This window comes from Notolepis coatsorum, assembly GCF_963971535.1.
Source record: "Notolepis coatsorum genome assembly, chromosome: 16".
Classification (NCBI taxonomy): Eukaryota; Metazoa; Chordata; class Actinopteri; order Aulopiformes; family Paralepididae; genus Notolepis; species Notolepis coatsorum.
This window is the reverse complement of record NC_140180.1, coordinates 8,306,407-8,331,406: the sequence shown is the minus strand read 5'-3', so window position 1 is coordinate 8,331,406 and position 25,000 is coordinate 8,306,407. Positions and strand designations below refer to the sequence as shown.

The 25,000-nt window shown below is 42.8% G+C and overlaps 1 protein-coding gene across 1 annotated transcript in view; it reads right to left on the bottom strand.

Annotated features, from left to right (window-relative positions):
* Positions 1-25,000, bottom strand: part of LOC311242533 (uncharacterized protein) — a 133,286-nt gene that overhangs the window by 29,312 nt on the left and 78,974 nt on the right. The window contains exons 3-6 of the mRNA XM_084331491.1: positions 21,119-21,284; positions 13,989-14,115; positions 7,771-7,914; positions 2,726-2,778 (exon numbers count right to left, since the gene is read on the bottom strand). Of these exons, the coding sequence (XP_084187617.1) occupies positions 2,726-2,778; positions 7,771-7,914; positions 13,989-14,115; positions 21,119-21,284 (490 nt within the window). The remainder of the gene's footprint in view (positions 1-2,725; positions 2,779-7,770; positions 7,915-13,988; positions 14,116-21,118; positions 21,285-25,000) is intronic.

The window sequence follows — 25,000 nt, the reverse complement described above, 5'->3', positions numbered from 1 at the left end:
TATCACCAGAGGCTGGGTGGCTGAATTATGAATGCCATGGCGAAAAAATGAAATATGATATCAATATCGCTGTACAGCGTGGTTTGGCAGACAGACAACGCATGGCGGGCAATAACGCTGTACAACGTGAACGGCGGTGGATGTGTTAACATACCGTTGTATTCGTTCGGTACACTACACAGGCGTTCTGTACGGTACGGATACGTGTACCTTTACACCCCTAATATATTTTCTTTTAGGATCTCTGTCTCATAAACAGTACTGTATTATCTGTATGTCGTGTATGTCATAAATGTCATTATGAATTGAAAATGGGGGACCCTGATGTAAACAAGACGAAAGTCTTTCTCTGGTCTGCATCCCCTTAACAATTGTGTGTATTGAGCTGTACTGTATTGTACCCATTCTGCAATCTGCTCAGACAGACAGATCTCAGGTCAGTTTGAGCAGAAAGGAAAGATGTTGTTCACCGTGAGATCTAATCATGACCTGTTTAGAGCAGACCAGTCACATGAGAAATCACACACACACACACACACACACACACACACACACACACACACACACACACACACACACACACACACACACACACACACACACACACACACACACACACACACACACACACACACACACACACACACACACACACACACACACACACACACACACACACACACACACACACACACACACACACACACACACACACACACACACACACACACCCTAATTAGTTTATGGCCCTAGTTTGTTGTCACTTCGGAGAAAACAAACAAAAAACATCATTATTCTAGGTTAGGGTTAATGTTAGGCTTAAGGTAAGGGATATGTTTGTAGAAGAGTTGTGGTGTTGCAGCCTGGCTACGTGACACCAAACGGAGTGTGGAACAGAGATATGTCAACACTTCTCTGGCAGAAAACTGTTTAGTTTAGATCATTTTAGTTTAGCTCATTTTAGTTGTAGTTTAGTTTAGCTTAGTTTGTTTAGTTTATCTTAGACTAGTTTAGTTTATCTTAGATTAACTTTGTTTAGTTTGTTTAGTTTAAGTTTAGCTTAGCTTAGTTTAGCTTCATTTAGTTTAGTTTATCTTAGCTTAGTTTAGTTTATCTTTGCTTAGCTTAGCTTAGCTTAGTTTATCTTATCTTATTTTAGTTTAGTTTAGTTTAGTGAAATGCTTATTTGAATAAGACCAGATATATAAACATTGACCATTCAACAGAGTCCGATGCCACGTATCATAACATTTATTGTCTATACTAATTTACAACGTGTGTCCCTAGATGGGCTTTAGTTAAATCTCACACTGAGCTCTTGTTCCAGACTCAAAAACCACCTTCTACTAACATTTAACTGTAATCTTTTCAACCTTCTCCCTCTTCGGTACCGGTCCCGAAATGACATCTGGTCATAAATCAATATTTTTCAGAGTGTTGTATAAAAGTAGCGATTTTTATTTCAAACGTATTCAAGTATTAACATCATAAACATGTCACAACAGCATGTAGAATGTATATTATCATCAATACGTTAGTTTAGCAATAGGTTAAAAGTGTCATTAGATAGATTTAACTTTTCGATTTGGTCAATTCTATCCGCTGAGGGCGACCATTTTGGATATTTTTAACCATGGGAATTGTAGTCTTTTTGTGGCCATTTTGTAGCAGAGTTCCACAGATATGGTTCTGTGTTAAAAAAGTACACCAGTATGGACTACAACACTCATCACCAGGCAGTATGGACTACAACACCCATCACCAGGCAGTATGGACTACAACACTCATCACCAGGCAGTATGGACTACAACATCCATCACCAGTATGGACTACAACACTCATCACCAGTATGGACTACAACACCCATCACCAGGCAGTATGGACTACAACATCCATCACCAGTATGGACTACAACACTCATCACCAGTATGGACTACAACACCCATCACCAGTATGGACTACAACACCCATCACCAGTATGGACTACAACGATCATCACCAGTATGGAAGAAGGCGAAGAGGGCGAGGAAGATCATGGCCGACCCATCCCACCCCGGACACAGCCTCTTCACCCTGCTCCCCTCTGGGAGAAGGCTGAGGATCCCAAAGGCTGTGAAAGCTTGTCACAGACTGAGCTTCTTCCCCTCAGCCGCCAGGCTGATCAATGCCCCCCCCCCCCCCCCTCCTCTGCCCCCAAGTGACACTGGCACAATGACACTGTGACTGACTGCACTGCACTAGTCTTTACTGGAACTCTTGCACTTTACACTTTATATATATATATATATATATATATATATATATATATATAATATATATATATATATATATATATATATATATATATATATTTATGTATTTTAATTGATTAATCCTCTACTGCACTGTTTTTTGTCCTGTGTCTGTGTTGTCGTTACTGTGAAAAAATAAATGAAAAATGCATACACTGTAATGCTGCAACAATTACCAATGTGTTTTACACAAATGGCTTAATAAAGGAATCTGAATCTGATCTGACTACAACACCCAGCAGCCCTCACTGTGGGTGAAGGATTGTGCTTCACAGTCACCTCCAGTAGGCACCACCGTCAGCAACGACAGTCACAAGTTCACACAAAGCACCACAATGGAAGTGATGTCATCTTCAACAACAATGGACAGCCGCAAGCAAGTGTTTGTGTGTCTGTGTGTGTGTGTGTCTGTGTGTGTGGTGTGTGTGTGTTACCTGATCCTCATCACTGTCTGTCCCTCCAGACTGAGAGAACTGTTTTGCTGAACCTGAGAGAGAGAGAGAGAGAGAGAGATACAGAGAGAGAGAGATGAGAGAGAGAGAGAGACAGAGAGAGAGGGAGCGAGAGAGAGACAGAGAGAGAGAGGGAGAGAGAGAGAGAGAGAGAGAGAGAGAGAGAGAGACAGAGAGAGAGAGAGACAGAGACAGAGAGAGAGATACAGAGAGAGAGAGAGAGAGAGACAGTGAGAGAGAGATATACAGAGAGAGACAGTGAATGTGAGAGAGAGAGACAGAGAGAGAGAGAGAGAGAGAGAGAGAGAGACAGAGAGAGAGAGACAGAGACAGAGAGAGATACAGAGAGAGAGAGAGAGAGACAGTGAGAGAGAGATATACAGAGAGAGACAGTGAATGTGAGAGAGAGAGACAGAGAGAGAGAGACAAAGAGGATACAGAGCAAGAGAGAGAGAGAGAGGGAGAGAGATGAGAGAGAGAGAGAGAGAGAGAGAGAGAGAGAGAGAGAGAGAGAGAGAGAGGGCAGTACATCTAGGATATAGTGACATCTTTATGCTAAAGGATTCATAACTTCATGGGGCGCGAGTTGAATTCTTTCCACCTGTGCCTGTCTGGCGATCCCGTGGCTCAACAACTGAGACGGGCGGTTGTGATGGTGGAGGTGGGGTGGGGGAGGGGGAGGGGGTGTCTATACACAGACCCACTGGTGCAGTGTAATTTCAGTGTCCATTTTTGTCATTAAATCACGCCTGTGCCTCCGCCCCCTCTGACCACGTCTAAGCAGCTCTGAGCGCTCTCCGTGACAGCAGTCTGGGCGAGGGAGCGCAGCAACATCTGTCTGAAACGAGCTGGGTTTTCCCCAACGTCAGACTGTGCATTTAACCCCCACTTTGAAGTGTGTCCCTCAGCTGGATGAGGCCTTCTAATCAGTTAATCACCACCAGCTGTGTCAGCTTCACACTCGTGGTTTCATTAATTCATGCGTGGATCATCGTTACGCTCGGAGAAACATCGCGGTGGCGACAGACCCTCGCCTCCTGCACCTCGTTTATTTTTCCCTTATTCTTATCATCAGAGTTCATTATTATTGTTTACACCGTTTATTTTTCTCTTATTCTTATCATCAGAGTTCATTATATTGTTTACACCGTTTATTTTTCTCATATTCTTATCATCAGAGTTCATTATATTGTTTACACTGTTTATTTTTCTCTTATTCTTATCATCAGAGTTCATTATATTGTTTACACCGTTTATTTTTCTCTTATTCTTATCATCAGAGTTCATTATATTGTTTACACCGTTTATTTTTCTCTTATTCTTATCATCAGAGTTCATTATATTGTTTACACTGTTTATTTTTCTCTTATTCTTATCATCAGAGTTAATTATTATTGTTTACACTGTTTATACTGTTTATAAGAGAAAAGGATACGAGAGGAGAGTATCTGGACAAATTCTCAACTTCAAATTGAATTACTTTAAAGTTAATATCTTAAAGTTCTGAGTGCAGATGTAACAGTAAAGTACAATAGTAATATACAATGTACAGGTGATTCAACTGGGTATAAAATATATAGATTAGTATTACTGAGTAATAGTTTTTAGCTTGACAAATCCCATTTTACTGCAATAAAAATTATTGGAGTGAGGTGAACAGACTGAATACGTTATCTTATTAGATAAAACAGATGATATATATATATATAAATATCTTTATTGTAGATGTTAAAAGTTTTGCATTGGGGACATAATTTATAGTAGAAAAAAGGTAATATTGCAATATTGTGACTACCAATACTATGGCGACAGTGGCTCAGGAGGTCGAGCGGTCGTCTGGTAATCAATTCTGGTTCGATCCCGACTCCTCCCGGGCAGCGTCTCGAAGTGTCCTTGAGCAAAGACACTTAACCCCTAACCCAGGGGTCAGCAACCTGCGGCCTCGAGGCCGCATGCGGCTCTTTAGCCAATCAGCTGCGGCTCCCTGGCCAAATTTTTTATTTTTTTTTGAGATCGCTGTCATACTGTGACACTGAAATGAAAAAATATTTCATCAACTAAGATATTTAGTCAACAAAAGGCTTACCTGTATGCCTGATATGTGGTGCGAAATTTGCAAACAAATGAAAAATGTACTTTTTATTTTATAGATTTTCCACAAATAAGGGAAGGACTCTAATAGAGCTGCATAGTTCAGGGTTTTATTTCAAAGTAGGTCTACAGATGCCAGTGTTTTTTCTCCTTTTCTGTGTTTTATTTCAAAGTAGGTCTACACATGGTATTCTTTTTTCAAAGTGGACTACTTTCTATTTTATAAATGTTCCACAAATAAGGGAAGGACTCAAATATACCTGAATAGTTCAGGGTTTTATTTCAAAGTCGGTCTACAGACACCAGTGTTTTGTCTCCTCTTCTGTGTTTTATTTAAAAATAGGTCTACACAGCCAGTATTTTCTTCTCCTCTTCATAAGAGTTTGAGGTTTTCCTTTGGTAAAAACAGGTAAAAACAGCAATTAAAAAGTCGAAAATTTTCTTTTTGTTGCTTTATAATCCCATTAATGCAACAAACTGTGTGCTATAAGTATAAAGTATAATAAATCGCAAATTACTTTGGGTATGCAATTGTCAGGCGTTTTATGCTAAATGTGGGGTATGCTTGGGGATATATAAAACGTTATACACTGTGTTATCTTCATTTTAAGGGTAAATAGGTTGTGCGGCTCCCTGAGCATTTTATTTTGTGGGACGAGGGAAAAGTGGCTCTTTTGATAGTAAAGGTTGCTGACCCCTGCCCTAACCGCTCACGATGAGCAGGTCGGCACCTTGCATGGTCGCCTCCGCCGTCGGTGTGTGAACGTGGCCCGTGGGAGTGAATGGGTGAATGTGAGGAACAAAGAATTGTAAAGCGCTTCTGGATAAAAGCTCTGTATGAATGCAATATAGTGGTGTTACAGGTCTGACTGTACAGGAAATAGTGTGATGAATAACATCAGGCAGATATGGCTGAATATTAACATAACTGCTGGAACAGCAGAAGGATGCGAACAGTCACATCTCTCTTCACATACAGTAGGCCTACTTGTGTTTCTCCGCCCCTTGAACCCACCATAGAGTCAATTATAGACTAAACCAGATTAATTCCAGAGCATTTTCTAAATAGTTTCGAGAAGAATGACCAAAAAGAAATCAAATTAATCTAATAAAGTAAAGCGGAAATATCCGACAGTTTTTCAGAATTGGGAGGTTTCCTGGGTAAACAAACTGCATACGTCGCGCTCCGTTCAACTCGCATTAATGATGTTCTTTTCACATGTCCAGACACGCCCGACGTGCCCGCAGGTTGAAAAGAGGAATAATGAATACATACATATTGTAATAGCCCTATGTGTACAGGTGTAGGAGTGTTATTATTTGACATGTAATCTCTGGCAGCTCTGCCAGAGGGCTAGACTCCGTCGTTTTAGATTTCTGCCAGTGTGGACTCTCGCACTTCCTCTAGTAGTCGTTATAACTGACAATTAATTGTATTGATTTATCCCCGGTCTTGGAAATGTTACAATATCTATCCTCATTGTTTTCATACAGATCAAAATGTAATACTTCCTCTCCGAAAGAATTTAGACATTTTTGGACCTTGAAATAGCCAAACAATTTTAAGACATTTTAAGACTGTTTAAAGATCTGCCGGGACACTGGTGACGAGACTAAATAGCAGGCTAGTCCTTGTATTCTAAGTTTATGGCCTGTTGCAGAGTTTTCCTAATGTAATAGCTGACAGGAGATACACTTGGGTTCAAACCGTTCCCTAGCAACAGAATTCCAGTGAAAGCGTCTATAGGGTTGCTGTATCGGTGCTATGTTTCCACAGCCCTATGTTCCCACATTTTCCTTTTTTCAAAATGTTGTATCAGATTTGATCCCCATTTCTCTTAATTTTGTAGCCAATTACACCCAATCTATTATTCAATTGTCCTCTGGTAGTAGACAACACCCGGGAACATAGGGCTGTGGGAACATAGGGCCTCGTTTTGAGAAAAACCATAGAAATGTGGGAACATACGGCTGTGGGAACATAGGGCCTCGTTTTGAGAAAAAACATAGAAATGTGGGAACATACGGCTGTGGGAACATGGGGCCTCGTTTTGAGAAAAACCATAGAAATGTGGGAACATACGGCTGACCCCGCTGTATCGTCCAAAACAAATCGATGGCATGCAGTGGAACGCTCCTCTCAGAGTCACATGCACAGCTATCGATTCTGTTGAAAAAATACCTTCCAGCCGGCGCAATTAGTCTACACACCCAAGTCTTCCTCGGGAGGCCGACTGTGAGGAAGACTGTCAACGCTAGGTAGGGACAGACAGTGTGGACACCGCTGAGGAGGTCTGCTGCATCCTGTCAGTCTTCAGACTGGACTCTGCGTATGAGACGGCCTGTAGGGCGCGACCTCCGTATGACACAGAGCGCAGGGGTCAAGGTTCAACCTTCTGACAGATGCAGATCTATTGATACAGCGACACTAAAAATACCCTCTTCATCTGACCGTGACTGGACGGCTTCTGAAGTGGCTTCAGTTCACACAGTGTGTGTGTACATGGTAAATGGACTGCATTTATATAGCGGCTTTTATCCAAAAGCGCTTTACAATTTGTTCCTCACATCTTTACCCGTTCACTCACCACACATTCGCACACCGACGCAAGCGAGGTGCCGACCTGCTCACTGGGAGCAGTTAGGGGGTTAAGTGTCTTGCTCAAGGACACTTCAACACGCTGCCCGGGAGGAGTGGGAAAGTGGGAAAGAGAGGGGTAGGAAGAGAGCGAGAAAGAGGGGGGAGAGAGAGAAAGAAAGAGACAAAGTGGAAGAGAGGGGGGAGAGAGAGAGGGAGGGAGAGGGAGTGAGTGAGTGTGTTTGTTCATGTTTATGTGTGTTTGTTCATGTTTATGTGTGTGTGTGTGTGTGTGTGTGTGTGTGTGTGTGTGTGTGTGTGTGTGTGTGTGTGTGTGTGTGTGTGTGTGTGTGTGTACCCTCAGGGTGTGTAGAGAGGTGGTGTACTCCGGAGGGCTGCAGGGTAGGCCGTCGTCTTCAGACAGAGTCCCGGGGTCCTCAGTCTTCTTCTCCCACATCACAGAGGGAGGGGAGCCCAGCCGCATGGCCTGCTTCAGCTGGTGCTGAGGACACACGTGACGGGTGTCAATCAATCAATCAATCAATCAATCAATCAATCAATCAATCAATCAATCAATCAAATGTATTTATATTAGGGATGTCCGATATTATCGGCCTACCGATATTATCGGCCGATATTGGCATTAAAATGTGATATCGGAAATTATCGGTATCGGTTCTCAAAACGAAAAAAAAAAAAACGTTTTTTTTTAACCTTTATTTACCCAGGCAAGCAAGTAAGAACTAATTCTGATTGTATTTATTGTCAAAAGTATGCATAATGTTGTGTTAATTCCACGACAAGAGATATGTAATGTTAATTACCTGAAATTATTCCGTTTTGGGGGGGGGGGGGGAAACACAAGCACACATGAGCACACACACGACACGCACGCTGTGCACGCTCGCACACTAGCAGCCACTTTAACATGAGCAGGCACACACTCATGCTGCACACGCCCACACTTATGGCCACAAAGGAAAGGTCACTTTAAAAATAGTATAGCAACAGTAACAGTGTATTGCACTACCAAAGGACCCAGCATGTCCTACATGCTCTGTAAATAACTATGTACAGATACCGAGATGTCCCACTATATTACCTGTTTATTGCACAATGTTGTTTTTATTGGATTCTATTATATGTTGTACCACTGTATTGCACATCGTTGCGGGCAAGGCCACCCGCATTTCATTGTATACTTGTATGCCGTGACAAATAAAACTCTTGACTTGACTTGACTTGAAACGCCGCATATATCGGTATCGGTTGATATCGGTATCGGAAATTAAGAGTTGGACAATATCGGTATATCGGTATCGGTAAAAAAGCCAATATCGAACATCCCTATTGTCAACCAAAGTGCTTCACAGTAAGTCGCATAGCTAAAAACAAAGAAAAGTGCTAAAGTATAGAATAAACTGAAAATATAAACAACCAACGGACAGACAAAGAAACAAAACAACACGTCAACAAGCGAGGCAAGAGTCAGAGTGAGTCAGGGAAGGCTATAGGGAGTATAGATGGGTTTTGAGTTTAGATTTAAAAGACTCGATGGAGGGGGCAGGTTTGATGGACGTGGGCATGCTGTTCCAGAGGGGTGGGTGGAAATGGTAAATGGCTGCATTTATATAGAGCTTTTATCCAAAAGGTTAAGTGTTAAGTCCAAGGGTTAAGTGCCTGGCTCAAGGACACTTCGACCTGCTGCCCGGGAGGAGTGGGAATCGAACAGAGAACCTCCGGATTACCAGATGACTGCTCTACCTCCCGAGCCACTGTCGCCCCCACACTGTGTGTGTGAGTGAGTGAGTGAGTGAGTGAGTGAGTGAGTGAGTGAGTGGGTGAGTGAGTGAGTGAGTGCGTGCGTGCGTGCGTGCGTGCGTGCGTGCGTGCGTGCGTGCGTGCGTGCGTGCGTGCGTGTATGTGTCTGGGCCATAGGGTGGATAAGTACAGTTTGGGTACCTTGCGTTTACTCTTTACTTTTTACTCATAGTATATATTCAGATTCAAATTCTTTATTGCCTATATTTATTGTAACTAATATAACTGATCTTATTTTTCTCTTCTTTTTATATTCAGAGTTAATTATATTGTTTACACTGTTTATTCTTCTCATATTTTCATTTATGTCTTTCTACTATTACCCTGCCCATACATGTACCCCCCCCCCCCCCCACCCTCCCCCCTCCCCCACGCTGCTATGACGCCTGCATGTCCCCAAGGGGATCAATAGAGGAATATCTTAACTTATCTTATTTATTTGTCTTGTCCAAAAACACAGCACATGTCTCAATGGGCTTCACAGGCACACAGAGGTACAACACCCCCTGAACTCCCAATGATGATCAGGAAAAACTCCCACAGTAAAAGCCATAGGACAAACAGCGAAGAAACTTTAGATGGGCAATGAAGGAATAATAATAATAATAATAATAATAATAATAATAATAATAATAATAATAATAATAATAATAATAATAATAATAATAATAATAATAATAATAATAATAATAATAATAATAATAGGGAGGTGTAGTGGTTACGTCATTTACGTTTTTTTCTGTTCCACCCTCTGTTCCACTTAAAGGAAAACTCCAACATTTTGGGAAATTAGCTTATTTGCCATCTACCCTGGAGTTAGACAAGAAGACACATACCTTTTTCTTCTCTGTGCATGCAGTAGGAGTAGGAAGACGTTGGGAACTAGGCTAATGGAGGAACCTACTTCCAGTGACTGACGCTAAGCTAGGCTAACGGTGTGCGTCTTCCTACTCCTACTGCATGCACAGAGAAGAAAAAAGTATGTATCTTAACACTCCAACATTTTGGGAACCCTGGAGTTAGACAAGAAGATACATACCTTTTTCTTCTCTGTGCATGCAGTAGGAGTAGGAAGACGTTTGGAACTAGGCTAATGGAGGAACCTACTTCCAGTGACTGACGCTAAGCTAGGCTAACGGTGCGTGTTCTCCCTACTCCTACTGCATGCACAGAGAAGAAAAAGGGTATGTATCTTCTTGTCTAACTCCAGGGTAGATGGCAAATAAGCTAATTTCCCAAAATGTTGGAGTTTTCCTTTAATGTATTTCCCCATTGACCATTTCTAAATCGGCTCGTTTTAGATAAATAAAGCATTAACGTTGGCATGGTGTACCTTTCTGTGCGTATTTATCCACAATCTATAGCTCAACATGAAAATATACGCAATTAATCGTAAAGGTAGCAAAATAACAACGTTTATGTTTTTGTTCGCTGGGAAACTACACTGCTATTTGGCACTGCTGACTGACGTCACCACAGCGTAGCCTCCTGCCTGTAGTCACAGACCTAGGATCAGATTTCCCTTACATTCCATAAGCTTAACAATTCGTACAATGGGAAAATAACTGACCCTGAATCTGTGGCTAGTATCTGTTTCACCCAACACTAGTGTTACAGGCTGGTCTACAGCTCATTGTACAGCTACACTTGCAAACAACTAGTGCTCCGGTGATCATAGCCATTTATCTCTAAAGCTAACCACTATTTGTAAAAGCCACAACCACATTTGTATTTATAATTTAAATCATATAACGTTATTTCTCTGCATATTAAATCACGGTAAATACTAATGTAAATCATTGTTTCAGTGTACATATTGTGTATAGTTTATATTGTTTTTTACATGACGTTAGTAGCTAGCTAGCTTGCTAGCCGGCATTCCCGAAACTCCTAACATGCCCTGATTTAAAATGGTTCTCTCCTCTTTGTATACCTTTGTCCTCACAAACAAAGTAATCTGCCAGGGAACTTATGGACACGACAGTAGTAGTAGTAGTTATAAGGTTTTTGAGCTTGTAACGTTAGTTAGCTATCGTGGTATCAATGGGCCATGTAGCTAGCTAGCTTTCTAGCCGGCATGATGCGTGTGCAGTGCTTGCGTGTGCAGTGCTTTGCCCCACAGGTCTGAGAAGAGGACCTGCACATTTTACTCGTTCCCGAAACTCCTCTACATGCCCCAATTTAAAATGGTTCACGACAGTAGACATTGCTAACGTCTAGTACGTTTAGCTAGGTAATCTTAACGTTAGCTAGCTAGCTAGCTTGATATCAGCTTGCTGTGACGTTGTTTGGCGACAGCCTAACAGGCTGCCTACTGGCTACTGAACAACAGGCTGCCTACTGGTAATTGTAGTTCTTTTTTTTACAACAAATTAAAAACCTTATAACTACCTTTATTTCAACCAAAAATGCTTAAACAATAATGTTAGTGGTAGAAGGGAACTCATTTTGTGCAAAAATGGAAAGCTTGCCAATGTTCATGCGGCAGAATTGTTACAATAGCCGATAATCCATTTTCCCAATGCTAAATCCCTATACGGGTGGAACAACCAGTGACGTCAGACTACACCTCCCTATAATGATCATCAATACAAGGAGTATCCTAGACAGGTAAACATAACAACGAGACAAACACAGGACACCCTGTGCGACAGCACAGGACGAGCACAGGCACGACCTAAACAACATCCGTAGACGGCAACTAGCAAACTAGTACAACTAGTTCATCACCACTGGTCCTGTGATTCATGTCGTCCTTCTCGACGCCGTTATTTACATTTCACTGACGCTTCAGCGGACGCTTTTATCCAAAGCCACTTAAAAGTTGTGCAACGACGATTTGTCTCCCAGTCCCTCCGCTCTGCAGTAAACACTGAATACATGTCCTGGTAGCCTATCCCTTCCCTTCCCACTTTATCCAATCAGGAGAGAGAACCCTAGGTATTTTTTTTTTTTTTACTTATTTCAAGAAATCTTGCCAAGCCAAATTTGCTTACTGCACTGGTAGATTATTTGACTTGTTTCAAGCACAGGGAAAGTGGGAGAGAGAGGGGATAGGAAGAGAGAGAGAGAGAGAGAGAAAGCAGGAGAGAGAGAGAAAGAGGAAGAGAGAGAGGGGGGAGGGAAAGTGGGAAAGAGAGGGGGAGGAAGAGAGCGAGAAAGAGAGAAAGAAAGAGACAAAGTGGAAGAGAGGGGGGAGAGAGAGAGGGAGGGGGAGGGAGTGAGTGAGTGTGTTTGTTCATGTTTATGTGTGTTTGTTCATGTTTATGTGTGTGTGTGTGTGTGTGTGTGTGTGTGTGTGTGTGTGTGTGTGTGTGTGTGTGTGTGTGTGTGTGTGTGTGTGTGTGTGTGTGTGTGTGTTAGGGTTGCCACCTTTCACTAATAGAAATAAGGGACACCTGTAATCGAGCATGCGGTTTTTAGGCGAAAATGGGCGGATTTTGTAACAATTTTCTTTTTTTTACTTTATTTCGGTTTTAGGGTTAGGGTTAGGGTTATGTTATTTAATTATTTTGGGGAGCCAGCCCCCCAAACTCCTGAAATGCATAGAAAACAAACAGTCAGCACTGTTGTAGCTGAGGTTGTGTTTAACCGTGTGGTATACCTGTGTCACCTCAGCTGCAGTAACCTAGAGGGGAGGAGTGGGATGATCAAATTTAAACGAAATGAAATTGAACAGTATGACTTTTATATTGTTGTCTGAACACTATTTATCTATGTTTAAGTATTTTTGCATTTATGTATTCATGAATTATATTATTTATGTATTTATTAACTGTTAATCCATTATGAAGAATTCCGTTTTCCAGATGAGCATAACAACATAAGAGTTTAAATGGGCACACTATTTAATTATATTGATTAATATAAATACATGTTTATTTATTAGACTTTAAAAACTCAACACTAATGAACAATCAACTATATTAGTAAACTGAAATAGCCCCTAGAAGACTATGCCCACATCAGCAGCCAATATGTAGGCTCCTGACTGCCAGGGCAGGTAAATAGAAATACTGACATCTAGTTAAAAACACAACCAGATAAATAAGATGTAATAGCCCATACCGAATCAATCTCAGGAGATGTTTCAGTCATGAAGAACTGTGACACCTGTGCTTGGGTCCTTTCTTTGCGTTCTTATATTTCGGGAATATTTTTGCTCTCCTGAGGCATGCTGTCTGACGTCAGTCAGTCCACCATGTGCCACAGAAAACACACACCTACTACATACTTTGCAGTTTGCTTTATAAACATCTCCACTGACGCTATCAAGCCAGGGATTTGCCTCTTCCCACTCAGGTCTGTACTAACCTCGTTCCCAGCTTTATCTCCGACCTACAAAAACTGTACTTCTGGAGCAACGTGAAAGCGCTAATTCTCATTGGTCGTGAGCTGCTGAGCGCACGCCCATCATAGCAGAGTTGCCAATTCTGTTTACTTTTTTCCGCAACTTTTGGACACAATTTTGCTTGTTTTTGGCTTGTTTTTGTAGGTCGGTTGGCTGATTTCTCTCACAATACTGGCAACACTGTCTGACTTGCGGACAGCGGAGCTCTCACATCCCCGACCTTAAAATACGGGACAAGGTGCGTCCCGTATCAGTTCAATACGGAATGCGTCTTTTAGTTTCCAATTACGGGACGATTCCGTATTTTACGGGATGGGTGGTAACCCTAGTGTGTGTGTGTGTTTGTGTGTGTGTGTGTGTGTGTGTGTGTGTGTGTGTGTGTGTGTGTGTGTGTGTGTTGGTACCTGTAATGACTTCACCTTCCCATGGACGCTGTCCTGCGACGCCCCCAGAGCCTCCTTGGCCTCTGACACTTCAGAGACGAAGATTGAGTCATGTGACACAGCCTTGCTGCCCAGACTGACCCTTGACCTTTGGGAAACAGGAGGAAAAGTCAAAACAGGAAGTGACATGAAACTTCCCAAAGCTCCACAAATCGCTTCTCCTCATCTCCTCTCCACGTGTCTCTCCCAGAGTGAGTCAGTGTGTTGTTAGGGTTAGATTAGTTAGGTTTAGGGTAGTTAGGTTAGATTAGTTAAGGTTAGGTTTAGGGTAGTTAGGGTTAGATTAGTTAGGGTTAGGCGTAGATTATAGGGTTAGTGTATGAAGGGTTAGATTAGTTAGGGTTAGGCTTAGGGTAGTTGTGGTTCGATTTTTTCAATAAGTCATATTATTTTTTTATTTTTTTTAATTATCTTTTTTCCCCTTCTTTTTCCGTTTTTCTCCCCTCCCAATGTTAGTCGTTAGTCCTCTGCAAAAGCATGCAATTGGTCCACTGATGGATACATCTTGATATTTGTCTAGTCTAGTGTGTTCATTAGATGGGTGAAATCCTCTTTCAGTGCCTCTGTGCCTGTTTTCTTAGGCAGTTAGCCTCTGGTATGCGTGCCATTAGTGTTAGCCACGCTTCTAGGCCTCTTTTCTTTTGGAAAGAATGATATATTTTTTTTAATAAATAAAATAAAAAATTCGATTATTATTTTTTTTTGCATTCGACTAAGAGGTTGGCAGTCGACTACAGCTGCTTTCGATCGATTAGTCGACTATTCGACTAATAGGGGTCAGCCTTAGATGACACAGAAGCAAATCTTCATTCAAACAGCTACGGTATTCTCCAAATGGCATTGAGTTTCTCTCGTTCGATGTCACGGATAGGCTAGGGGACACAAATTCAGCCTGAGACGCTCAGAGTCACTCCGGCCCATGCGCACACACGCACACACACTATTGTCACCTATGTGTGTCGTTGCGCTCTGGGTAGTGTATCTGTAGTAGCGCGCTGTGTAGGCTACATCATCTGGATGGACTGTTTCTGTGCGAGCAAGCATGCATACTATGGAATTTAACCGGCCCACACACCAGCCCACATTAGTGGCCCACACACCAGCCCACACACCAGCCCACACACCAGCCCACACACCAGCCCACACACCAGCCCACACACCGGCCCACACACCGACTCACACACCGACTCACACACTGGCCCACACACTGGCCCACACACCGGCCCACACACCGGCCCACATACCGACCCACATTAGTGGCCCACACACCGACTCACACTGGCACACACCGGCCCGCTGTACAGACCATGTAGTCTGGGAGATGACTGAAATCACTGCAAGAGCTAGTAGGCTATTTTTAAGCATCTTTCTGTGGCAATTTTCATTTTTACATCTAACTTTTTCAGCCCTACCCTACCAAAGTGGGCCGATCAGAGTGGACTAAATGGGCCAGTGGAACCCCCCCATCAAAAAAAATAAAATAAAAAAAAATAAAATATTTGGACCTGCCCACTTTACTTCCGGCCCATCGGGATTCGTCCCGAACGTCCCGATGGCCAGTCCGGGCCTGGCGCGGACTCTCACTGGGAGAGTGTAGCGTGTGGAAGGTCACACTACCTCCCTCCAGATCCTTCCCTCGCTGTGCAGGCGCCCCGACCGAACTGTAGGAGTCGCTGTCCACAACGACCCGGACCCACCCACCGGCTTCCCTCCCGCTGACTCTGCCAATCGAGCCAGTATGACGGCCGGCCAAGCCGGAGGCAACGCTGACAGCCGGATTCGATACCAGTGTCTCTCGCGTTGGTGACGAGCGCTTAGTCCGCTGCGCCACCCAGCCGCCTGTCAATAAGTCATATTCTTATTGTATATTTTTATTTAATAGCGTTAGCAGTTCATTGTCTATGTATGCTGATTCTGCTGAAGGTCGATCAGACCAAGTTTAAAATAATAAAAGTGATTAAATCTTTATTACTTCTGTCCTGTAAAATGTATATTTTTAAAGAGAATGTAGCGTATATCAGCCTATGATTTATGGCAAAGTCAATCCCGCGGGGGTGCGTCATATAGCCTAGGTGTGTATCCTATTACATTTTCAAAATCCGTAGCCTACAGGGTTAATTTAAGGCAGGTCGTCTTTAGAATTATAGCCATATAATTGTGTTTTCGTTAGAAGCCTATAATAGCCTAATAACAACAACAACAACAACAACAACAACAACAACAACAACAACAACAACAACATGTGTTTTCAGCTGATTTTGCATGACAGTGCCTGCTTCAGAAAAGATTAATCACTATCAGGCTAAATCCAAACTTTGATTTGATTGCAATCTTGATTAGGCCATTTCAACTAGCTATTTCTAATGCTTGCTGCACACTAAGACACTCGTATAGGCACATTTTCTTGTGTGACGTTCATACAGTAGATGTAGGCTATATAGTTAGGCCTAATAACGTTGGCTTGTGTGCCTATTTGTGAGCTCCCGCACAGACGTGATGGAATTCAAATTCAAGTTTTTATTGATCACATACTGTAGGCAGGCTACACATGGCGTAGGATACATGGCAGTGAGATTCATTGTTCTTGTATGCTCTCTCTCTCGTATTATTGTTATAGGCTATTGTCAAGAAAGGAAGTAGGTTATTTTCACTCATGGCTTTAATTCGTAGCCTTAAGAGAAACAGTCTCCTAGCAGCTTCATTAATCTCGATCCGTCTCAGCCACAGCATAACTGAGACCGGCTATGGCAAAAATCATGAATAGACTACTGTAAATAAAATAGCCTAATAACCTTTCTTCCCCAGAGCCCCACGATTCCTTGGAGACATAGGAATATGATATGATATAGGCTATGTATAGTATAGTAGTATACTCGTCTGTCAGCGGTGAGATTTGAGAATAGGCTATTATGGTCAAACGAGGGTAGGCTAGGCTATAGCCTATAAATATTATTTAATGTTTTCATAAGCGTAAAGATACAAGGACAACAGTTAGATTAACGATCAAGTTAGTTTACTGTATGCAGGCTTCGCAGGGCTCCGTGTCTGTGCCATGCGTCATGTGTAACCCAGGTGTCAGATTCATAACTATTTAGTTATAGGAACATAAATAGTTAATGCTATTGTGTAAGAACATAAATAGTTAATGTTATTGGGTTATATGTATATTCATATGAGATTAGCAATGTTTTGACCAAATCCTTTGAATTGCCTCACTGCCCCTTTAAGTTACCTCATGACGCGAGATAGGTGTCACAACAGTCCACGCCTTGCCTTACGGCAGGTGAGCCTTGCCATACGGCATGCAAGATTATAGATTGACGGAAGCTGACGCAGCTGAATGCTGATTGAACCGAGATGAAATAGCGCCACGAAATAGTTATCAAACAGTCATAAAAGATTCCCCCAGTTATGGGCGGCTACGTGGCGTAGTGGGCAAGGCGCTCGCCACGAATGCGGAGACGCTGGGCTCGCCTGTTCGAGCCCAGCGCTCCACATTGCTTTCAGTTTAGCTGGTCGTTCAGACTAATACACATTGGCCGTATTAGGGGGTGGGAAACTGATGGGTGGGGATCGGGCGTTGTGGACAGCGACTCCTACAGGTCGGTTGGTGCGCCTGCGCAGTAGAATCAGGAAGTGTCGGGGGCAGCGTGAGCCTCCCACGCGTTACTCCTCGCCACTGAGAGATCGAGCTGCGCAGGTGAAAAGATGCGACTGCTGTTACCTCAAGTACCGGAGGGGACTTGTGCTATGTATGACTTAGTCCACATTGCAGCCGGCTTGTGGGAGGCAAGAAACAGCGTTCGTGACAGGGGAGGGTTGAATTGGATGATACGAAATTGGGATGGGAGAAAATATAGAAAATGGGAGAAAAAGTGGATAAAAAAAAAAAATTCCCCCAGTTACAAAACCGAAGAAGTTAGAATAGAATAGAATAGAATAGAAATACTTTTATTATCCCGTGGGAAATTTGACACTGCAAATCGCTCAACATTTAAACATTTAGACAGAACAGGTCACGAATTAGAATAATAAAACAAATCAAATCAAGTTGCCTAGGATAAGAGTATAGTAAAATAGAATAAAAATGGAATAAAATATACAGTAAATAAATACAGTAAAAATATACTGAGAGGCATCATAGCAGTATTGGGGAAGGGGGGGGGTACAGGTAGTAAAAACAACACAAGCAGTGTAAACAAATAGGTCAATATAATTTACTATCTAACTAACTGAAATATACATTATTCACAGTATCACAGTATCCACATAAGGTGCAGTATGCCTAAGGTAGTGGTATTGTCCTCCTTGGGTTCCTATTAGTCCTAGGTCAATTGTTGCAGTTAAAGAGCATACCACTTCCGGAAGCGGTTTTGGTGAGTTTCATCAATATTGTGCTGTTTCATTGTCGAATGTACAAAATCGCTAGCTCAATGCTAATCAGCTAATAATGTAGCTTCATCCTGAGTCATGCTAGCGAAGCTCCAAGCTCAATTTGGTTAAATGAAAACTAGAAAGAAACTGTTGACAGAGTCTGGCTATGGGGCGACAATAATGTGGTCAAGAGGCATGGTTTCTACCTTCAGCCTTTAATCAGCGTGGTTTATTATTTACATGGCAAGGCAGCAGTACATGAGTTCTCCTCTCCGTGAGAGGCAGGTGGGAAAGAGATAGAGGGGGAGGAGACATCTCCTTAAATACTCTCCACCTGGTGGTAGCATTAGCGGCTCCGCCTATAGCGCCCTCTAGTGGAAACAGTTATGTACAGTCAGTGAAAACAATTGTGTACAGTTAGACAGTTACTTACAATCCTACATAGAACCTCTAACTTTAACAGAAACCATTTCAGAAGTACTTATAATTGTATTGATATGCTGTATGATAAGAACATGGTCTATATACATTTTGACTGCTTTTGAGAGTTTAATATGGAATGTGAGGAATGTTCCCATATGCTAGTGCACTTTAGCCTAGCATAAGACAAATGGACATTCCCACGTGCTGTGATAAGGTAGCCTACTTTAGCTTAGCATAGCTAAAAGTAGCCTGATTGATTATTCATTCTAAAAGCAATGAAAAGATGATGAAGCAATGAAAGATGGTAAATAGCTTTTATTTTCTGAATGCCTGTATAACGCAGGCCAGGTTTTTCTAGCACCCCGTTCCACCCCCGGGAAGAGTTCCCAGGAGTCCCGACCGACCACCACTCATCGCGTGTGCCCACGCGGGACGAGGCAGTGTGCCGGACCGACACAAGATGGCGAGCCAACCCACTGAACCTCAGATCTAGATCAGGGCTATACCCGGCGCCTGATCTATTACCCCTGTTGCCTCAACACCCTGTTGCCTCAACAGCCTGGTAGGATTGTGAATTACCTTCCTCATTCCCAGTGAGGAAGTGGATCAGGAACTAACTAACTAATTGAACTTGAGTCACAAGAACTTCCAAGGACCATCATATCCTTTTCTATGATACGAACTGATTGAACGAGAGCACAAGGACTTCCAAGGGCTTTTGACCCCGTTTTACCTTTTGTATTTTGATATTGTATTTTGTATTTGATTGATGCACATTGTATATATGGGTACTGATATTTCTCCTGTAAGAAGGGAGAATTAAAGGGTAAATGCACCCAGTAAGATACTTGAACCACTGATATTTATCTTGTAAGAAGGGAGAGTTAAAGGGTAAATGCACCCAGTAAGATACTTGAACTACTCATATTTCTCCTGTAAGAGGGAGAGTTAAAGGGTACTGTAAATTCACCCAATAAGATACCTGAACCACTGATGTTCTCCTGTAAAGAGGACGAGTTAAAGGGTCAATGCACCCAGTAAGATACTTGAATCTCACTGATAACATATTGATTATAGTTGAATCGCTGATGGTTCTCCTGTAAAGAAAGATGGTTTAAAGGGTCATTTCACCTGATAAGGTATTTGCATTCCTATAACCTTGAATATTTCTATTGGTATTTTGTTCGTATTACACCTGCAAAGGAAGAGTTTAAAGGGTCATTTCACCTAATAAGGTACTTGCATTCCCTGCACACTTAAAGGTTTAAATTAATATGTTTAAACACTTACCTATTGAAATGATAAACTGATATAGAGTTTACTGAATGATAAACTGTTATAGAGTTTACTGATCTGCAATTGCAGAAGAAAGATAATGAGTTACTCACGAAAAGGGGATACATCTAATGTCCAACTTTAAACCTAGCTTTTAGCTAGTGATAACCTCAGAGACGTCTGAACCGAACCAAATGTGTTGATCCAATCAACCTAGAACCTGATATCGAACTAACCCTCCTGAAAGAAGGAGTGGTTAATGAAAGAACCTAAAAGGGATACTTCACTTTACCTCACTTGTATGTATTGCAATTGTCTAGCTAGCGCGCTTGTTGTGAATAAATTACCGGTCACTGTTATAACCTTGTCTCTGGTCTACTACTCCTTTAACTGTGTATATTACTCCTCTCCTCATTCGAACCTAGAACTGGTCCGTGGCGAACAGCTGTTACTGTTAGTGACACAAGTGCTACATATGCGTAAGTTACTGTCGCATAGTTGTAGCCGATAAAGGCCTATATGTAGGCTAAGCTATTATATATAATTTATATAGGCTACCTAATACCGATATCAAAATAGATTGTATGCCTCTACAAATCATATTTTAAACCAGGTAGCCAATTCGCAACTCCGAATCAAATTGACGTAAATCCGTCGTAGGACGGAGAACTTTAATCCCAGAGTAAGGGTTAGATTAGTTAGGGTTAGTGTAGTAAGGGTTAGGTTAGTTAGGGTTAGTGTAGTAAGGGTTAGATTAGTTAGGGTTAGGCTTAGGGTAGTTAGGGTTAGATTAGTTAGGGTTAGGTTTAGGGTCATTGGGGTTAGATTCGTTAGGGTTAGGTTAGTTAGGGTTAGTGTAGTAAGGGTTAGGTTAGTTAGGCTTAGGTTGTTAGGGTTAGGTTAGTTAGGGTTAGGCTTAGGGTCATTGGGGTTAGCTTAGTTAGGGTTATGTCAGTTAGGCTTAGTGTCGTAAGAGTTAGATTAGTTAGGATTAGGGTAGTTAGGGTGAGTTGTCTCACCCAGATCCCTCGTCCCTCGTCAATGTGTTGTTCCCAGGAGTGTTGTTGACATTCTCAGTTGATTGGCTGACTTTAAGCCCCGCCTCTCCCTCCGATGCCGACGGCCCCTTCCTCTTTTTCCTGGTGAAGAACTTTTTAAAGGTCTGGAACTTTGACTTCTTCTTCCCTGAAGACAGAGAAAGGAAATCATCCTTCATGTGATGTGATGTCATGTGATGTAAACCATCCTCCATCTCCTCGTATTCTGCTAGCCAATGTACCCTGGATAACAAGCTGTGCAAGTTGAGAGCAAGGACCTCTTTCCACCGAGAAACAAATGCCTGAAATCTCATCTGCCTCAAAGACCTGGTTGACGGAATTCATTCCAGACCACCACGTCACGTTTTTTGAACTCAGGAACGCTCTGGGAAAAAGCAAAGGCGGAGATGTTTGCTTCATAGTCAACAATGCTTGGTGCGATCCTTGGAGTGTTGTTCACCCACTAAAAACATCCTGTTCTCCAGACCTGGAATATCCTGGTATCCTTTTGGATACGGGGGGGGGGGGGGGTTCACAGCTGTGTACATACCGTAGGGCTGAGCCCAAACGTTCGAACCTTCGTTTGTTACGTTGCCGTTCGAATTCTAAATCAACATTTGAATTTTTAATTCTTAATAAAGAAATATATATATTTTTTTATATATATATTTTTTTAATGTGTCTATTCATTCTGTTTAAAGTTTAAACCAATGGGGGCTTTCTTCACAGTTGCAGATAAAGATTAGGCTACACTAATATTATAGTATTAAAACTGATGAGTTATATTCATGAAAGAAAGTGGATTTAATAAAAAATAAAGACTCATTTAATCAGATTAATCACTTTATTCAAATTGAGGATTTAGTTTGAGGATATTTATTTCAAACAGATATATATATAATTTAAAAACTTTTTTTTGACATTTTAAAAAATATATATATTTGCATTTATTTATTAAAAAACGAAGGTTCGAACGTCCGTTCGGAAAAACCCTGACGAAGTTCGAAGCCCAAAAACAGGCTTCGGGGAAACAGCTCTACCGCCCAGCGCCGACACAGACCGGGAACTCAAAGAAACTGTGTAAAACAATCAGCAACACAGAGAACGTGAGGCTGTTTTCATCATGGTTGGGGAGTGGCTCTGCACTTGAGTCTTACCCAAAATACTTTCAACACTTTCATGTAAACACATGAGGAAACTGTTACACCACACTCTGGGATGCCTACAAAAACCCCCCTCCACCGTTTGGTAAATCAGATCACATTTAGTCATTTAGCTGATGCTTTTATCCAAAGTGACTTACAAGTTCTTTACAACAGGCGGTTGTAAAGGTGCAGTGGGCAAGGCGCTCACCTCGAATGCTGGAGACGCTGGGTTCGATCCCAGCGCTCCACATTGCTTTCCGTTTAGCTGGTCGTCCGTACTAATTCACATTGGCAGTATTAGGGGGAGGGAAACTGATGGGTGGGGATCGGGCGTTGTGGACAGCGACTCCTACAGGTCGGTTGGTGCGCCTGCGCAGTAGAATCAGGAAGCGACGGGGGCGGCGCCCCTCCAAAGCCCAGACCCCTGACGCTGAAAGATCGCGCCGCGCAGGTGAAAAGATGCGACGGCTGCTACCTCGAGTATCGGAGGGGACTCGTGCTATGTATGACTTAGTCCACATTGCAGCCGGCTTGTGGGAGGCAAGAAACAGCGTTCGAGACAGGGGAGGGTTGAATTGGGCGATACGAAATTGGGATGGGAGAAAAAATATAAAATGGGAGAAAAAGTGGAAAAAAAGTTCTGTACAACAATCAGCAGGATTACAGGGCACAACTCTGGCAGCTAAGGGTCAGTAACAGTGTTCGTCAAACAGTGTGGAACTTGAGTGCTGCAGTCTTGAGTGCATAGTAGTAAAGACATATTAGCATAGTAGGTAGTACTATAGACAAGGTAGATTATTTAGTAGCAGAGTGCATACTAGTAAAAGACAGTACGAAGGTTAATCGTTTTTTTTTTTATCGATTGAAGAAGTGTGTTTTTTAAAACTGTTGGTTTTCGGCTGTTCTGACTGCGATGGGAAGTTCGTTCCACCATTGAGGAGCGAGGACAGAGAATAGCCTGCTTTTCTTTGATGGACCCGCCCCCATCACCGTCATTTTCAATGTCGTCGAGACTTTACACAGACATTTCAATGCATACATTTCTACAATATAACAATAATAAATATGAATAACTATCTATATAGTATTTTTCACACATGGACCGCAGTCCAGAGTGCACCACAGCAATTTGTATAAAAGGAACATAAAATCAGCACACAAATCGACATAATGAAAAAAAACATGCATAAATTGCAGACATAAGAATAGGTATAAAAGACAATAAAAGTAGTGCAATGTAACCGTGCAGACTTCAGAATAGGCATAAAATAAGTACAATAGTACAATGTCGCTCGAAGGCATGTGAACCCCCCCCCCCCGGAACAGTCAACACCGGCCCACACATCAATCCCTACCACATCCCCATCTAAGACACAGGCCAGTGACTACAGGCCAGTCGCCAGGCCTGCTAAGTGGCCTGCATGCCCCCCCCCCCCCCCTCCCCCGGTCAGTCAGACCAGTGTTTTTAGTTGCAACGGTGAAGATGAGTTGGCGGACCTCTCAGCAGGCTCAGTTTGGCCATTGGGTCGGAGGCCTGATCTGCTACAGTAAACGGCCTGACCGGGGCTGTATCTCACGATATATCTCCCGGCCTGAATGATTTTCCCAGTCCAGGCCAGTCGCTCTGACATCTCACAACGTCATGAAGACCTTTGAGAGGCTGGTCCTGCCACACCTCGAGCCCCGGGGCGAGTGACTCCCTGGACCCCCTGGACAGTTTGCACACCAGTCAAACATCGTGGGGTAGAGGAGGCCGTTATCTGCATGCTCCACAGAGTCCACACAGAGGCAGCGTGTGTAGGGGTGGAGGGAAGCATGTTCTTTGATTTCTCCAGCGCCTTTAATACCATTGAGCCTCTGCGACTAGCAGAGAAGCTCACGGTAATGCGACTGGACCATGACCTGGTGGCCTGGTGACCTGGATCACCGACTACCTCCCCAACAGACCACAGTATGTCAGACTGCAGGGCAGTCAGTCGATTTACAAGTCTGTAGTAGCCATCGCCCTCTTCTTCACCATTGTATACTGGGCGGTAACATCAACAAACTGAACAAGCTGGTGAGGAAGGCTAGCTCTGTAGTGGGAGTCGAACTGAACAGGCTGGTGAGGAAGGCTAGCTCTGTAGTGGGAGTCAAACTGAACAAGCTGGTGAGGAAGGCTAGCTCTGTAGTGAGAGTCGAACTGAACAAGCTAGTGAGGAAGACTAGCTCTGTAGTGGGAGTCAAACTGAACAAGCTGGTGAGGAAGGCTAGCTCTGTAGTGAGAGTCGAACTGAACAAGCTAGTGAGGAAGACTAGCTCTGTAGTGAGAGTCAAACTGAACAGGCTGGTGAGGAAGACTAGCTCCGTAGTGAGAGTCGAACTGAACAAGCTAGTGAGGAAGACTAGCTCTGTAGTGAGAGTCAAACTGAACAGGCTGGTGAGGAAGGCTAGCTCCGTAGTGAGAGTCAAACTGAACAGGCTGGTGAGGAAGGCTAGCTCTGTAGTGAGAGTCAAACTGAACAAGCTGGTGAGGAAGACTAGCTCTGTAGTGAGAGTCAAACTGAACAAGCTGGTGAGGAAGGCTAGCTCTGTAGTGAGAGTCAAACTGAACAAGCTGGTGAGGAAGGCTAGCTCTGTAGTGAGAGTCAAACTGAACAAGCTGGTGAGGAAGGCTAGCTCTGTAGTGAGAGTCAAACTGAACAAGCTGGTGAGGAAGGCTAGCTCTGTAGTGGGAGTC